Source organism: Oncorhynchus keta, chromosome 14 (genome assembly GCF_023373465.1).
Source record: "Oncorhynchus keta strain PuntledgeMale-10-30-2019 chromosome 14, Oket_V2, whole genome shotgun sequence".
Lineage (NCBI taxonomy): Eukaryota > Metazoa > Chordata > Actinopteri > Salmoniformes > Salmonidae > Oncorhynchus > Oncorhynchus keta.
Genome location: NC_068434.1, coordinates 67799284 through 67817982, shown reverse-complemented (window position 1 = coordinate 67817982; position 18699 = coordinate 67799284). Strand labels below are relative to the sequence as shown.

Below are 18699 nucleotides of genomic sequence, written 5' to 3'. Positions count from 1 at the left end.
GTATATTAATCACCTAAGAGGATTTGGCACAAAATCTAATTAAGGCTTTAGAATGTCTGCTGATTAATTAGAAACAACCATGGGAGAATGAGGCTATTATCAGAGCAATGGTACATGCCAACACCACCACAAATAAATAATTGATGGCAACTCAGTTTGCAATGTTTGGGGGCGAGGGTGTTATCCTGAGAAGAACAAAATGAATTAAGCTACAAAATTCAGTTCAGCAGAATTGTTCGGTTACCAAGGCTGTATTGGATGGGATTCAAAACTATGAGGGACAATGAATGCTGTTCCAGATACGTTTTGAGAAAGGTAGTAGCCCATTTTTTTGCCACACAGATTGATTAAACAGTGCTATCAAGCAAGAGGCCCTGAGATAAAATGTAATCAGTCCCATCTCTAACCAGAAACAGGTTCCATCTGGTTCAGAGCTTGGCAGTGGGACACCGTCATACCTGATGATGACGTCTGGTTTTCCCACTCACCAAAACCCTTCTAACATTTCACAATTTATCAGGCTGTGACTAAGAGGCAGTTCAGCTGAGGTAAAATTATAACTAACTGTACTTCAGTGAAAGTGAACCTTATTATGCTCCCAATTACAAGTTACTGAGACTTAAGACGGGGAGCTAAGCTACTTACATAAAACATAAAATATATATATTTTTTATGACAGGATGTTAGGGGGAACAATAGGACACTGTCACTCCAAAAGGTGCCATTCTTTCTGCCGCCACCTCCCTGAGAACTAACAGGTGACTCAGGAAAAAGGAATGAAAACACAGGAAATTAAGATTGCACAACCGTTATGGTGTGCTGGAATGTTTGTCTCTTTATACCCCCCTTGAAGTCACAGTGTTGCCAAAGCCCTTGGCATACGTCCTGTGTATAATAATCTATCGTTGGGCAAGCTCTCTGACACAGAGCACGTGTTGGTGTGGCAATGGCAGGAGCAGAGGGAGGGAGGAGAGAAACAGCTTTAACAAGAATCACAAATCAGGAATAGGACTTTAAATAGCACTAAAGAGCAAGGGGTTATCTGAAAACTACCACAAGAGGAAAAAGCTTATGGTCTTTGGTTAAGATTGATGAACAATGCTCATTAGCGGTGGATCCAAGTGGGGCAGACATGTCACGAAGTCCACATAAGGAGCCATGCTCTTTGAGGAGGGACTAGTAGAGCTGTAAGCCTACACTGAAACCTGACCGTGTCTCCTCAGCTGCTAACGGAAAAGCTCCTGACAGCTATGATTTAGCCCTCTAAATATTTAACATCTTTGTTGACATAAAAAAAGTCTTCATTTCGCTCTGGGTAGAAACAGAGGGATCAGAGCTCGGAGACGCATTTGGGTTTTCACAGAAAGGTGTCACAAATCAGTCTCCTACGAGGGAGAGGCACAGCGAGAGCAGAGAGCGCCACAGCCAACCTCCCAGACGATCCCGTCTATCACTGGTACAGCACCTGTGGCCAGAGAGGATTTAATAAACCACTAACCTCGGACATCCAGAACTAAAACCTTGCGTAATTGCGTCAGTTGCTCTATTAGGTTATAGGGGAGACGTATTCGAAAAATTACTAATGAGACAAGCGGTCTCCGCCCCTCTGAACATAAACTCTCAGACAGTTTGGGGCAAGTCTACAGCCCAGATACCTCTTCCCCTTCTGAAATTTGAAAGATGTGAGGACCTGCTAAATCGTGATTTGTCCAAAAGACCAGTGACAAAAAAATCTGTGTACCTGAAAGCTCCACGTAAATGGCGTCTGCATGCTAGGTTCGGTTTGCTCCTAGCAGAACCCGGCTAGGCAAAGTGAACGTCTGTGCCTCGCGTGATCCTTTAAAAAAGACCTTTGCTTGAAAAACTTGAAAAAAAAAAAGCAGCAAAATGATGATTTGTCCCTCTTGAGTTGCTGTAGCAACAACATACCCAGTAACACTTCCTCAAAATAATTACACAAAGATAAATCAAGAAATCTGTAATTCATTTGAACGATTTTGCAAAGGAGGTCTTAGTTGTGCAATTTCACATCTAACTGGAGTATTTAAGTTAAAAAAATTGAATGAAAACTAATTGTCTCTCGTTCAATGACAACAAACACTATTGAAAAATCCTGTCCATAGTTCCCACTCCTACTAGGAGTAGTACTGTTGACCAATCACTGACGAAGGGGAGCAGACTTCAGCTACCAAACTTCGACTCTCCTTAAGAATTTTTTGTGTGCGCGTGAACAGATGAAAAAAAAACCCTGCCAAACACCAAAACTTCACCAAATGTTTTCATAATATATCCACAAAATGTTTCGATTGGGAAGCATGCAGCAGGCTTCAGTCGTCGCATCACACTCTGTCAACAGCTGCTATTACCATTTATGTTACGTGCATCTGTCAACAAGAGATTTCTGAAATACTAAACGTGAGAATGAATCTACTACCGGAGTGGGCACAGGGTATCACTGAATACAGCAGGATCTGTCTCTGAGACAAAAGCCAAGGGACAGTGTTGAGGCTGGGCAATTGTATCGCCCAATTTAAGGCCCTATTTGGTCAGAGACTATGCTGTTAAGTGCATAGGCCTACCTAAGGCCGACATGTATTTCCTTATAGTTACTGGCAGTAGCAGAAATCAAATAGTGCCAAGTTCTGATTCCAAAGATAAGCTAGAACTTGGGTACGTGCAAATCATGTGGCACAAGATTATGATCACTTTGTTGATTGTACAGAATGTCTAACCGAAATGTGACTTCTGCTTTATCCCAACCCCACCAAAAGACACATACAGGTTAGAGAGGTTGGAGCAGGGGTTGCCACACTGGGCGCCCGTGGAGCAGTTGTTACGGGGAGTTTACTGCCTTGCTCAAGGGCACAGTGGCAGGCAATGGCATCTAGGATACCAGCAACCCTCCAATTGCCTGGCTCACTTTCAGCCAGATTTTCCCCCCTTCAGAACCGGGATTCAAACTGGCAACCCTCCGGTAGCTGGCTCGCCTCTCTAACTGATAGGCTACCTACTGCCCGATGTGTCATTCTTCCTGCACGATTGTGTCTTTCCTGAATTGTCCCCAACAGACAACTGATCTGGGAAACCCTTCAATAGCTCCTAAAACAGGGTTTCTGAATGGCTATGTAATCAATTAGAGTCACATTAGAGACCACAGTTTTGATGTTCACCAAAATCACAAATGGCATTTAACAGTACAGATAAAAGCCACACTTTTAAGCTCAATGAGGCAAGGCACTTCATTCACAGCAGTGACTTATTGTATCAATACAAACCATGCAACAGGGACTGGTGTGTCAATCATTATGTGTGCCACCAGAGACTCTGGGTTCGCGCCCAGGCTCTGTCGTAACCGGCCACGACCGGGAGGTACGTGGGGCGACGCACAATTGGCCTAGTGTCGTCCGGGTTAGGGAGGGTTGGCCGGTAGGGATATCCTTGTCTCATCGCGCACCAGCGACCCCTGTGGCGGGCTGGGTGCAGTGCGCGCTAACCAAGGTTGCCAGGTGCGGCTTGGTTGGGTTGGGTTGTGTATCGGAGGACGCATGACTTTCAACCTTCGTCTCTCCTGAGCCCGTACGGGAGTTGTAGCGCTGAGACAAGATAGTAGCTACTAAACAATTGGATACCACGAAATTGGGGAGAAAAACGGGGTAAAATAAAAAATAAAATAATTAATCTGTCAATTTGATACGAGAACAAGAAGGATGATAACCACTGCAAGGTGAAATGACAAGTGTTGATGTTACTATCAGTGACTGTTGCTAGGGGTGCTAGGAGGTTAAACCGCTCACGCATAGAATGGTTAGAGCCTAAACAAGATCACAGTAAATACTGGAAGAGGTAATGATTTGACCTGATGCAAATTGCTCCTCTTTACTGAGGTTTGGTTAGTGTTAACCATTAACCTCTGAGTTTCTAAAAGGAAGTTATGGGGGAGAAGGAAGTTACGGGGGAGGGCCCCACGGCCGCTATGGGACCCCCAACCAAAAGGAAGTATTACTCGTTATGTCAGTTACTGGCAGCCAGTCAATAAGCCCATGTCAGCTAACAGTTTAGTTTGCTAGGTAAATGAGTCTAGCCAGCTAATCTAAACCTTGTTTTAGTCATGAATTAGTGACTGGGCACTCAAGGCATGTTCCCAGTGAGAGTGAATATCAAAATCAATGAGGGTCCCCTAGAGGTCAGGACCCTCATTGATTTTGATATTCACTCTCACTCAGGTGTCATATGAACATGGAATAAGTCATGGTAAAATGTGGATTTAAGATCCATCAGTGAAGACTTTAGTGTGCAGCCTGGTTTGAAGTAGGCTAGTGTGTTGAGGGGGAGTTGGCTGTGCGTTCAAATTTCATTTCTCAAAACAAGTCTCACTTTTATGCATACACCGCTTTAATAACTCTAGTTAGTGCTGACAGCTCTTGTTCATTGACAACATTGTACTCTGAGAGCATAAAAAGCATTTTCCTGGCCACCGTGCTTCTACACCTGCATTGCTTGCTGCTTGGGGTTTTAGGCTGGGTTTCTGTACAGCACTTTGAGATATCAGCTGATGTACGAAGGGCTATATAAATACATTTGATTTGATTATGAACCTGTTAAACACATTGGCCCAAGACATAGTTTGAACAATAACATTGGGTGAAAAAACTAGGCTATTGGTAAACCTATCATCTTCCAGAAAACGTGTTGTTTTCACATACAGATTAAGGATTTTAATTTGATCACTCTTGTTGCTGAGAATTTTCCTGATTTACAGGAAATGCAGATTGTGATTTACAGAAATTCCTCATCACGTCAGTTACTGCACTAACACAGTTATATTAACAGTATTCCACGTTTCATATAGCCTCATTTTGACCAGTTAATTACCTAACCACCGATGAAGCAACATTATAGACTAAACGTTCAAATCCTGTTGCTGCAGGACTATTTTGCTGCGACAATACAGGTCAAATTAAGATCCTACACCCGTAACTGTCATCTGTATTGTCTCTTTGAACCAAGTGAAAGAACCACCACTCTCAGCCATGTCAACACAGCGGACGCGATGCCGACCCATTTCCTTCCATGCCGGTGGTGACATACAGCTTTCAATATCCAGACAAGCACAAAAACAATGAGCTACTCAGAAATAACCAAGCATTTTGGTAACCACTGGATGGATTCACAACAAAGAGTGACCCAGACCCACAGATAACAAAGACAAGGGCCTAAGCCATAGATTGGCATTGAACATTCCTTTTACCTAAAGTACACAGCAATTTACATGACCATGACTCTTAAAAATAGTTCTGGATTAAGCTAATCCTAGAGACGGAAATGGGACTGAAAAATACCAGCCATATTTCAAAATGTCCAGACCACACTGTAATTTGACTGTCCTACAGTCAGAGTCCTAAAGTAGGTCTATCTCTGTAAAGGGCAAATGAAAAAAATAGTCTTTGGATACAAAACAATCCATTCATTGATATATCAACTATTCCTATGTGAATGATACTAAAGTATGAAACCATTTTGCCTGGTTTATGACAATGTTCCTAAAGCAGTAGCCTATGCCTAAAGAGACTAAATCATACGATGGTTCTTGGAAACCAAATCCAATGGATTTATCTGTGTGTAACTAGACATTGAGACAAGCATCCACTTTGGCAAAAACCTTACACTTGCCCCTTACTAATTCACTGTGGAGCCTAACTCACTGACACGGATGGCGTTGTAACAGCCCTCTGCAGCCCTTGTACCTGTAGCACCCCAGCTGGCATAATCTTCCCTGCATGACATATAATACCCAGCGTATCATAACTTGGTCTCTGGCTAAATTATGTTTTTTACATTTTTATTTTATTTATTGTTTTGAATTTTACCCCCCTTTTTCTCCCCAATTTCGTGGTATCCAATTGTTAGTAGCTACTATCTTGTCTCATCGCTACAACTCCCGTACGGGCTTGGGAGAGACAAAGGTCGAAAGCCATGCATCCTCCGAAACACAACCCAACCAAGCCGCACTGCTTCTTAGCACAGCGCGCATCCAACCCGGAAGCCAGCCGCACCAATGTGTCGGAGGAAACACCGTGCACCTGGCGACCTGGTTAGCGTGCACTGCGCCCGGCCCGCCACAGGAGTTGCTAGTGCACGATGAGACAATGATATCCCTACCGGCCAAACCCTCCCTGACCTGGACGACGCTAGGCTAATTGTGCCGTAACTCTGCACAACCTCATCGGAAGGATTTAGGGCATGTTTGAAAAGTGTGCCTGGGTAGTAGTGTGAAACTGACACCATCAACTGCTGTGATTAGGCTAAATTAAATTGTGTGGAGCAGAAAAAGAGTGGGATAGCTGATTCTGGCTTCTTTCTAAACGATGATCCCAAAGGTTAAAAAGAGAGATCACTAATCCGTCCTTTCTCTGTATATGCCATGCCTGGAGATTTGAGGAAGAAGTGCAAGCACAGGAGTGTGGGACTGAATGTTTGTGCATCGGTTTTAAAAGAGAGAGGATATTGGTATTGTAGTCTCATTGTTCCGATGAGAAAGTCAAACAAGTAAAATTATTATCAAGAATCTAATCAAAAACTGGCTTCATTTGTTGTCCCTCTGAGGTCTTTGGTCTTTCATCATCATAAATATATTAGCATTCAAGGCAATCAAATATTTTTAAGCGCATGCCACCAAGTTTGTTTAACATAGCAGAGTCAATATTAATTGAGCGCAAGCACAGGTTTACACACAAAGCAGCCGCTCCCTTGTGATGGTTAATGATTGACCCTATGGGCTCTGGTGGGCCAGTTTAGTAGAGATAAAGAGGGCCTCTGCCAAAGGGAGATCTGTGGTCCAGGGTAGGACAAAGACAGCAATACTGATGGAAAGCATCACTGTGAGATACAGTCATTAACACAGGGACCAGTCTTCCTAGGCCTGAGCTCTTAAGCTTACCAAAACCACAGGGTTTGTAAATTGGGCCGACCAGTTAACTTAACAGTGAAGTAAGTGTTCAGGAGTAAAGGTTTCATTGTGTGACTGGCCATTTCAAATATCTTGCCTTGTAATCTACCAATTCCATTTGACTTCTAATGGTAGTTACACCTTCTCCTAAAATGCCTGTCACATTGCAAAATGGTCACAATTCTACAACTTGACAAGGCACTCTAGTGATGGGGGTAAAGAAAATTGCAAAACATATTTGTTTGCTAGGTAGCATTTGCTAGCACTAGTGGCTGTACCTGCGCCAAACCTCCAGTATTTTTCATCCTATATCCTCAATCTTCTTCAGAAAAATAGAGCCAACATGTTTTCAGCTTTTATTATCATGACTGATCAAAACAAAATGTTATCATGCTCTCTTCTCTCTGCAGCAGACATATAGTGAGCAATATGTTTGGAATATCAAAACACAACACATATGTATTGAGATGATCAAGATTCTATCGTATCAGAACTAAGTATTGTGATATCATATTGTAAGGTCTGTGGCGATTGCCAGCCCTAAGACAAGCAAAGCATGCCCTTATCCTATAGTTTCAAATATTCTTACGTCTATGGTACTGTACCTGGATCACATTACAAAACCCAACTGAGATGTACTAAATGCAACCTAAGCCCTCACTGCCCCTACATCTACATATAGACTATGTGAATTCTGACTAAAAACAGATGTAATAGGAGAAATGTACTAGAAATAGAAGTGTTTCACCTCTAGGGCATTCTGCCATGTTTTCAGGACAGCAGAGACATGGCCATATGCTTGGCTCCATCTCCACAGCCGTGTTTGCAGTGTAGTGTGATTCACTGCCTCATTAGAGAGCTCCCAGAGGCCCCGGAAGTCTCTCTGAGCCAGAGGGGGACACCACAATACGATCCATAAATGACAGCAAAGAAAAGTACAGTATGACGACACAACCTCACGCAGCCATGAGGGAAACAGCTGTCTGCTCCAAATTCCATGTAAGCTGTGAATGTTTCATGTTTTGGATTCAACTTCAGCTGCAGGCAAACTTTGCATTCACACTTTGCATGTTTCAATTCACATATATTTATATCCTTTAACATGAAAAGAATACTCTAAAATACACAAGGATGAAAATCCTTACCCAAATTAAATCAAATTTTATTGGTCACATACACATGGTTGGAAGTGTGTGTTAATGCGAGTGTAGCGAAATGCTTGTTGCTTGTCCATCATAAAAGTCCTTGTACAGTTTTATACCAGCCACATTACATTGTAATAGATGTAACCTACGTACAAGTATTTAGGTGTTTGACAATTGATTTAATAAACTACCACTTATAGGCTAAAAATCAGGTTAAGAGAGTCAACAGAACGGCGGACGTTCATTGCACTCTGTCCTGTCTATGTAATGCTTATCACCATGCCTCGGCTGACAGCAACATCTGCTTTATCATCCCAGTGTCTCCCCTATATTAATTTCACTGCAAAAAATATATATACTTCTGCCAAGACGTGCTTTTAAAAGGATAGTCGTTGGCTCAATGACTGGAAGTCTATGGGAAGGTATCAGCAGGTAGCCGAGTGGTTAAAAACAAGAGTGACCGGGCGTTGGGCCAGTAACCGAAAGGTTGCTATATCGAATCCACGAGGTGACAAGGTAAAAATCTGTTGTTCTGCCCCTGAACAAGGCAGTTAACCCACTGTTCCCTGGTAGGCCGTCATTGTAAATAAGAATTTGTTCTTAACTGACTTGCCTAGTTAAATACATTTTTTTTAGGATGCTCTCTCTTCCTCAAATCTCTACTTTCCCTTCTTATTACAAAACTGGATAAACGTCCTCTAAGCCCGCACAACATCTTTTGGATTACGATTATGTAAGGGGCCTGCCAGTGTAGAGAATCATACATGCCCGGTCACTCATTCCACCCTTAAAAAAGTAGTGACAGAAAAAATAGATAGCCATGTGAGCCTACTGTAATGATATCCATATTTAGCTCCTCAAGAAGCAGACTTTCAGTGAAGAAACTAGGCCTAGCCAAATCATTTGAATATTCTGACATGGGGGAGTCCAACACAGCCTCAAATCAGGCCAACTCAAGTTGACCCATTTATGAGCAACTTCCTGACATTAGTCAAGAGGATGATTAAGTCATTTCTTCACTCCACTGGCTTTAAACCACACAAATTAAGGGTGGCTCTTTGACCCCCTCTGGGATTCAGTCTGCCACCTCTCCAACACTGCTGGGCCTATGATATTTAGGCTACTCTCAGCAAATCTGAGCCACAGATACAATCTGATCGTTTGTACAGAGATTACTCTGGGCAGGCAGCCTATGTGTGGTCACTGCCAGCAGCCAGCCAGGTAGAGGATTAACAGCAATGCACAGCACGGTCAGACACACCCACTTCTCTACTTCAGCACCTAACAGAAAGTCAATACAGCCCTTTATACTTCAGGTTACCCAGATGATTAATGTGAATTCAGTTGAAAACCACAGTCAAAGTCTTATGGATACCTTCAGCAAACCACAAACATACCAAAGACATCAGAAAAACATACACACTGTTTTTCTCCTTTCTCAGTTGAGGGAACATGCAGCTTAAGTTATACAGTATCTGTCTTTGAATGTAGGCAATGAAGACTGAAGAGTCCTCTAAAATGCTAAGGAACTCAAGACTCAGGTGCAACACTATACCCGCAGAGTCCCTACTTGGCTAACAGTGCGATTGAAGTTGAATATTCACACGCACCCTCGGAACTTACTGCATGAAAATGCTGGTAAATGTATAGTAATTAGGGGTTTGATAAAAGATACCAGGATAAAAGTTTAATTTCTCTCAGACTAAATTGCACAGAGATTACTGGGGTCCTGTACTAGGAACCAAAGACGTGTGTATATTTACAAGCAGAATATATATCTCTGCAGTATACTCAGGAAATTGAAAACATGTTTTCAGGAATGGGTTACAAAAAAAGTTCTGATTTTAATAAAGACTGCATTTTCCACTTTGTAGGGGATTTGAGGGAGTAAAAAAAGAGACATAGGCTAGCCTAAGTCCATGGGCTGTTTGTTTCACAATTAACTTTTACTGTGACATTGGACATTAATACCATTGTTCGTCAAAGGGCTTATAGATATGTTGTTGAAGTGCTGTATTGAGTCATATTGCCAAAATATATGAAAACTGTTCAGACAACCAGTGCACTCCCCCTTGGTTGTTTTTCAGTGGGACTAGGCCATGGTGAATATAATCTATTTAGACCTACAACTACACCATGAAAATAGGGCCTAGGCCTATATTGTACTCTAGTATCTGCCTCTTTTTTTAAATCACCATCTGAGTGATGAGTGTGTTTGTTTAAACATGAAATATTGCAATTACTGCTGGCATAGTGTTGGTAAACACTTCCACTGAATGCATGGCAGTGTTGGTAAACACTTCCACTGAATGCATGGCAGTGTTGGTAAACACTTCCACTGAATGCATGGCAGTGTTGGTAAACACTTCCACTGAATGCATGGCAGTGTTGGTAAACACTTCCACTGAATGCATGAATATGCTTTCAACATAGGGTATCAGGAATTAACTATTTTTGTGTTGTGACATCAATGAGGCAGCCTTTATCCTCTCATACTCATGACAGCACCTAAAATATGTGTAGGGTATGGGACCATAAAAACAAATAGTTTAATTACCATAATTACATGGAAAATAAAAATTAAATAGTTAGTGTAATCATTTACCAGCTGAATAAATAGCCTAGTTGACTTGTGACGAACAAGAGTAACATGTTGACATTGCATCAAGGTAAGCAGATTTTGGTCCATTATCAGATACCAGTCTGTATATCATATAAAGGTACATTGAATGGTATCAAAATCTTAAAATGTCTTACATTCATAAGACTAGCCTATAATTAAGAGGCAACTTTCTGTTTTCTTATATAATCTACACATGGCTCTCATACAAAACAGATCACTTGATGGTGCTTTCAAGACAACTGGGAACTTGGAAAAAACGAGGTCAAATCATGACGTCAGTGATCTTCAGGTCGGAAAAGTCGGCGCGCTAGGAAGATGCGATTCCGATTTACAACTTGGAATTCCATATTGGATGACCGTTCAAAACGATTTTTCCCAGTCGGAGCTGTGTTTCCCCCGAGTTCCCAGTTTACTTAAATGCATTGTCAATCGGATATTTCCGATTTCCCAGTTGTTCTGAACGCGGCAGCAGCTATATAGCCACGGTTTAGATGTAATGCCAAAGCGACACCGTGCGCTGGCGTTCACGCCGACCGGTGCAGTAAAAAAAACAGGGCAGCGCTCTCAACACACATGTACGAGAATAACAACAGCGTATATCAACGAACAGAACCAAAACAACACAAACAAGAAAATAGGACAGTCTCTGCTTAACATAAAATAGATGTATTACCTTTGGAATATAGGGATTTGGGGGAATTCAAGTCGAGATCCGCGCTGAGTAGGGATATAAAATCAGAGGGCATCGTAATGCATCTGAAGAGGAGGGGAAATCGGACCCCCTCAGATATGACCGTCGTTGAGCTAGCAAACTAGAAATAAATATTTATCTGACACCGAATTAATGGGAAATAAATATACTGATACCAAACAAAACGCTATTTGACATATAGGCTATGTATATCTTGAACCAGTCGTTATTAGCCTGTGTAACACGCTTCTTTCTGCCTCCTTTACATTAGTATTTGTCAAATATGTTCAGTTCGTCTATTTTCTGTACAGCCCCGCCCACCCATGACGCAAACCCGTCAGCCAAGATAAAACAGTAGCCACTGGACAATAATCTGTCACATGATTGTAGGCCGACAACTAGTGAGAAATTTGCATAATTGAACGTGTAAAAGCACTAAACCTACACAAATAAGGGAAAAGTAAATCGAATAATTTTCATTCTTGCATTTGGTGATCTCCCCCTAATTGTAATGTAGTTCTAGGATAATGCACAAGCAAATGGTCATGATGAGATTGGTCACAGCTTTTCTTTCGGGCAAAGTGGCTATAAGTCATGCAGGTGCATCCACTCATCACATTGGCCACTTCTGACGTGTTATGTCATATGTGATATTACATTTTTTAACTTTCAAAAGTTTAAATAGATATAAAGACTTTTAAAAAACAACAATTATAAAACACAATGAGCTTCTTGAGTGGAATGAATAATGATATGCTTATAAATCCTAACAATGGCCAAGAGCAAAGTTAATGCAGCAGCAAGGTAATTGCAGAAACCAATTTGTTGATTGGGGCATGACTGTAACAATGGGTGTACTGCACCATACTGTAGATCTTGTGAGGTATGTGAGACTTTTTCGTTATTCATGTCATATGTACCCTTAAGAAAGTTTGCAGGTTTGCAGATAGGCATTAAAGTACTCTTTCCTGACTTCTGCCAGATCAAATCCCAACATCATTGGACATCAAATCAAATTGTATTGGTTGCATGCACCGAGTACAATAGGTGTAGATTTTACAGTTAAATGCTTACTTACGGGCCCATTCCGAACAATGCAGAGACCTAATCTCACCACTGCACTCACCAGTGCCTCCTAAAATAGCCATGTGTATTTCATCATCACTTTCTCAGTGCATTGAGTTAATGTTTCATCAGTTGTTTCAAATTCACAAGTTCATTCATTACTCTTTCTATAAAAAGAAAGGAACACTGAAAAATAAACTTCAAACGACCTGTGGCCTTAGTGTTTATGACCCTGTCCTTGGGATTTAATGCCTTTATTTACCCCCTGATGTTGATGACCATCAGGCTTCTCTGACCACCCTTCCAAATACTTTCTGTTCAGTGGTAATGTCTTAATTTGCCTCCTATGGTGGACACAAGGAACGGTTAATCATAAAAAATGTTTTACCGGTAGGCTACATTTGAAGTAAAATAGACAGTAGGCCTGCAATAAAATTAGCTCCCTGCCCAGCTTGTAGCAACTCAACAACCTAAGGATTTACAACGAGGGTTATAAGTAGTTTATAAACTGCTCATTATTAGTGTATAAAGGCAATACCCTAACTCCTCAATCACAAGAAGCCTCATCAACCTTTGTAGAAAATACCACACAACCAAAATTCGAAATATTATGTACCGTTAGATAACACACCCAGGGTGAAGCATGTCATGCACACATAATGTGGCAACTACTTCTAACCTTGGATGAGCATGAGGGTAATGAAGTTTACCAAAGGCGGATTATTATTTACTCTAAAGAAACGCGAGAAGAGAGTTCAGTATAAAGTGAAGCACCAACTCTAAGAGCTACAGCTATAAACGATGGGAAATAAATTATGATACCATTTATTGATTGATTTGTCCACCAAGATCCCTGTCTGTATTGCCATCATGAGCAACATTGAAAATAGGTCAAATGTCTAAATTCAAAAGCACTTTCATGCTAGAATCAAACTATGACAGGAGGGGACGTGGTTATTATTTATGCGTTTACAGCCCTCTTGTGTTAAAAGCAGGGACAGCCCAACCCATGGAGGAATCCATACAAAAAAAAAATTGCACATGAACTTCGCAAAGAATCTACACAAAGTATATTCTCAACTCATTTGGGTAAAAAAAAAAATAGCATGTCAAATTAAGATATTTCGCCCGCCTAAAAATGTTTTTGAAAGAGTATTCAAATGAATGAAAAATGCACGTTAAAACCCAACGGAGCATTTTTTTTGCGCAGTTTTGACAAATCGATCCCCTTTGGCTCTTTGGTCACATGACCCTACGCGAAGGATTGTGGAGCACTGACGGTGGTTGTGGTTCTCTATGGCGAAAATATTTTCTATTGAATTGAATTCACACATAAACATGCCGGAGTTGGCTGTTGAAAAAGTGACTGTCCATCCCTTGGTGCTCCTGAGTGTGGTGGATCATTTTAACAGGTAAATGATTCGAATGAGCTAGACAGTTGTTGATGATTGTTAAAAAATGTGGATTTATTGTTGTTTCCCAAATAACAGTAAAGTTTAGCTAGCTAACTAACGACAGTAAATTAACGTAGAGCAACCAAGCTAACGTTAGCTAACTAGCTACTATGTAGCTAACTAGCTGATTCACCTCAGAAGGCTATGGTTCACCTAATGCTATCCAGTATAGCTAGAAGCTAGCTAAATACACAAGTTGTCATATTACACAAATGGCAGGTTTCCTCTACGGTTGGTGCATCGTTTTATGCACTTTGCTAGCTATTGTAACTAGCTAACATTAACCAGCTTATAACGCGTTAGCTCCATCCGCACTCTCTTGTCAGGGATAATGCTGTCACATGTCTGTAGCAAAGACAGTTCAGAAACTCTGTGTCTGTAGCTAACAGCCTACTCTCGTGCTGTATTTGATCAGAATCGGTAAAGTTGGAAGTCTGAAGAGGGTTGTGGGTGTACTGCTCGGCTCATGGCATAAGAAGGTTCTTGATGTGTCCAACAGCTTTGCAGGTGAGTTTCCTAACGTTACCTATTTCTACAACCACGGTCCATTCTTTGATTACACTCTGGTTTCTTGTTGATCTGGCTGATCCCCCGGAGGATGACAAGGATGATTCTGTGGTTCCTGGACCATGACTATTTGGAGAACATGTACAACATGTTCAAGAAAGTCAATGGTAAGATGAGTTCTTTGTAAATTCGTATGCATTTTAACAACACTAGGATTTACTTGTTAATGTGATTTGGAGATTAAACATGTATTCCTATTGTGTTTCAGCAAGAGAAAGAATAGTTGGTTGGTATCACACAGGACCCAAACTACACAAGAATGACATTGCCATCAATGAACTCGTGAAGCAATATTGTACCAATTCTGTAAGTATAAGTACAACATATTAATTTATGTAATTTCTTTACTTAGTAATTACTTTTTACTACTGATGTCACTGATATGAGTAAACATACTACGGTACAAATATTTTAATTTGATTTTTTTGGGTTGTTTATAGGTTTTAGTCATCATTGACGTGAAACCGAAAGATCTGGGTCTACCAACGGAGGCCTACATATCTGTGGAGGAAGTGCATGATGTATGTTTTTATCAGTGGAATTATTGAATGAATGTAATAGTGGAACTACAATTCTCTACTATTACCTCTGCAACAAAGGTGTATGCTGCATGTCAGTCTTACATCTACCACTTAGTGAACTCAAAAAATTGTAGGATTAGAAAGAATGTCACTGTACAAATCTAAGTTAAGGGTTGTGGAGCAACATATGCCTTTTGAGCTTTAATGTTGAGGAAAACCTGCACATTTGCTTGAGACGGTCTAATAGTTGTAACATTCCTTTTGTTTTTAGGATGGCACTCCCACATCCAAGACCTTTGAACATGTCACCAGTGAGATTGGTGCTGAAGAAGCAGAGGAAGTGGGCGTGGAGCATTTACTCCGGTAAGACTGGGCCCATGCATGTAGTCAATGTGTTTGTTCTTGTCATTGGTCTTGAAGTTCAATATGTAAATTACTGTTCTTGTATTATTGCTCATCTTTTTTTTCATATCAGACCTGGGTTCAAATACATGTATATTTGATTATCTGGTATTTAAAATACTTTTATTCTCTGAGTATTTTCAAATACACAGCCCAAAACAAGTACTTTTATTTGAGTATTTTAATGTTTATTTGTCAAATTAAAATAAAAAAAATATTTTAAAAAGTCTACCAAATTGTATTTGAAACCATTTTTAAATACTGTTTTCAAATATCTGGGCTAAGTGCATGGGTGTGTATTTGAGTGTTTTCAATGCTTTCCAAGTGTATTTCTAAATATACTGGACAAAAATATAAATGCAACATACAACAATTTCAAAGACTTTACTGAGTTAAAGTTCATATAAGGAAATCAGTCCATTTAAATACATTTATTAGGGCCTAATCTATGGATTTCACATGACTAGGAATGCAGATATGCATCTGTTGGCCACAGATACCTTTAAAAAAAATAGGGGCATGGATCAGAATGCCAGTCAGTATCTGGTGTGACCACCATTTGCCTCATGCAGAGCGACACATCTCCTTTGCATAGTGTTTATCAGGCTGTTGATTGTGGCCTGTAGAATGTTTTCCCATTCCTCCAGCGAAGTTGCTGGTTATTGGTGGGAACTGGAACATGCTGTTGTACATGTTGATCCAGAGCATCCCAAACGGGCTCAATGGGTGACATGTCTGGTGAGTATGCAGGCCGTGGAAGAACTGGAACATTTTCTGCTTCCAGGATTGTGTACAGATCCTTGAGACATGTGGCCGTGCATTATCATGCTGAAACGTGATGGCGGTGGATTAATGGCACGACAGTGGGCCAAAGGATCTCGACACGGTATCTCTTTGCATTGAAATTGCCATCGATAAAATGCAGTTGTGTTCATTGTCTGTAGCTTATGCCTGCCCATACCATAACCCCACCACCACTGTAGGGCACTCTGTTCACAATGTTGACATCAGCTCATGAAACATGGGAGCAACACTTTACATGTTGCGGTTATATTTTTGTTCAGTGTACACTAAAATATTCAACTACTTTCCAAGTAAAATGTTTCTGAATACATATAGTACCAGTCACCTAATTTGTGGAATTTATTTTCAGTTGTGTTGTGAAATGGTAGGGGTGGTATACAGAAGATGGCCCTATTTGGTAAAAGACCAAGTCCATATCATGTCAAGAACAGCTCAAATAAGCAAAGAGAAACAACCGCATTATTACTTTAAGACATGTAGGTCAGTCAATGCAAACAATTTCAAGAACGTTTCTTCAAGTTCAGTCAAAAAAAACCATTGTGCGCAATGATGAAACGGGCTCTCATGAGGACCACCACAGGAAAGTAAGACCCAGAGTTAATTCTACTGCAGAGGATAAGTTCATTAGAGTTACCAGCCTTTGCAGCCCAAATAAATGCTTCACAGAGTTCAAGTAACAGACACATCTCAACATCAACTGTTAAGAGGAGACTGTGTGAATTAGGCCTTCATGTTTGAATTTCTGTAAAGAAACCACTAATAAAAGACACCAATAAGATGAGACTTGCTTGGGCCAAGAAACACGAGCAATGGACATTTAGACTGGTGGAAATATGTAGGTTTGATCTGATGAGTCGAAATGTAAGATTTTTGGTTCCAACCGCCGTGTCTATATGAGATGCAGAGTAGGTGAACGGATGATCTCTGCATGTGTGGTTCTCAAGTGAAGCATGGCGAAGGAGGTGTGATAGTGTGGGGGTGCTTTACTGGTGACACGGTCAGTGATTTATTTACAATTCAAGGCACACTTAACCAGCATGGCTTCCACAGCATTCTGCAGCAATACGCCATCCCATCTTGTTTGCGCTTAGTGGGACTATCATTTGTTTTTCAATAGGACAATGACCCCAAACACACCTCCAGGCTGTGTAAGGGCTATTTGACCAAGAAGGAGAGTAATGGAGTACTGCATAAGATGACCTGGCCTCCACAATCACCCGACTTGAGTTGGACCGCAGAGTTAAGGAAAAACAGCCGACAAGTGCTCAGCATATGTGGGAACTCCTTCAAGACTGTTGGAAAAGCATTCCAGGTGAAGCTGGTTGAGAGAATGCGATGAGTGTGCAACGTTGTCATCAAGGCTACTTTGAAGAATCTTAAATATATATATATATTTAAACAAATCAAAATAAAAGTTACTACTTGATTTCATGTGTGATTTCATTGTTTTGATGTCTTCACTTCACTATTCTACAATGTAGAAAATAGTACAAATAAAGAAAAACCCTTGAATGAGTAGGTGTCCAAACTTTTGCCTGGACTGTACTTTAAATGTATGTGAAAGTAACTGAACAATTTGAACTAGTATTTGAACCCAAGTCTGATTCATACCATAAACATGTAAGGCCAGTTTTGCCACCAAAAAGGGAAACAGGGTAACTTAAAACATGCAAGTTTCTAAAATAAAATGATTTGTATCTCTATCCAGAGACATCAAGGACACAACAGTTGGCACCCTGTCTCAACGCATCACCAACCAGGTGCATGGCCTAAAGGGCCTCAACTGCAAGTTAGTGGATATCAAAGGGTATTTGTCCAAAGTTGCTGCAGGTAAGCTGCCCATCAACCACCAGATCATCTACCAGCTGCAGGATGTCTTCAACCTGCTGCCTGACGTCAACCTTCAAGAGTTCATCAAGGCATTTTACCTCAAGACCAATGACCAGATGCTGGTGGTTTACCTGGCTTCACTCATCCGCTCCGTGGTTGCTCTTCACAACCTCATCAACAACAAGATCGCCAACCGAGATGCAGAGAAGAAGGAAGGCCAGGAAAAAGATGACAGCAAGAAAGAGAAGAAAGAGGACAAGGAAAAAGAGAAGGAGAAAGAGAAAAGAAGGACAAGAAATGAAGCAATGCTCATTTTGGACTACGGACTGGCTTTTTTATCTTCGTTCTCCCCACCTGTCAGACACTATCTTTTTTTAATGGATTCAAAGAGTGAAGGGAATTGGCTATTTGGTTATCTACTCCACATAAGTCTTATTGTTTTTTTTATTCTTATAGAGATCATTTGGTTAATGTTTCAACCATTTTTATTAATTTCACAACAAACATAATACTAATAGAACAACATTGGAATTATCTTTGTATCCTTTTCTCATTGTTGTCTCCTAACATGTTACCATAGTAACCATACATATGTGTATTTCTGACAGTGTGAGGTAACAGAAGGAGCTGTTATTTCCTATAACTTATTTT

General features: G+C 40.7%; 1 protein-coding gene and 1 pseudogene across 3 annotated transcripts in view; one reads left to right on the top strand and one right to left on the bottom strand.

Moving 5' to 3' along the window:
- The window catches only part of LOC118393850 (nuclear factor of activated T-cells 5-like), a 57312-nt gene extending 45600 nt beyond the window's left edge, over positions 1 to 11712 (bottom strand). For all 3 annotated transcript variants that reach the window (XM_035786985.2, XM_035786986.2, XM_035786984.2), the window contains exon 1: positions 11388 to 11712. Coding sequence is in view for 1 of the 3 variants with exons in the window: in XM_035786984.2 (XP_035642877.1) it covers positions 11388 to 11460 (73 nt within the window). In the remaining 2 variants the exon portion in view is untranslated. The remainder of the gene's footprint in view (positions 1 to 11387) is intronic.
- Positions 11713 to 13685: 1973 nt separating this feature from the next.
- On the top strand, positions 13686 to 18636 carry LOC118393849 (26S proteasome non-ATPase regulatory subunit 7-like; annotated as a pseudogene).
- The last annotated feature ends 63 nt before the right edge of the window (positions 18637 to 18699 follow it).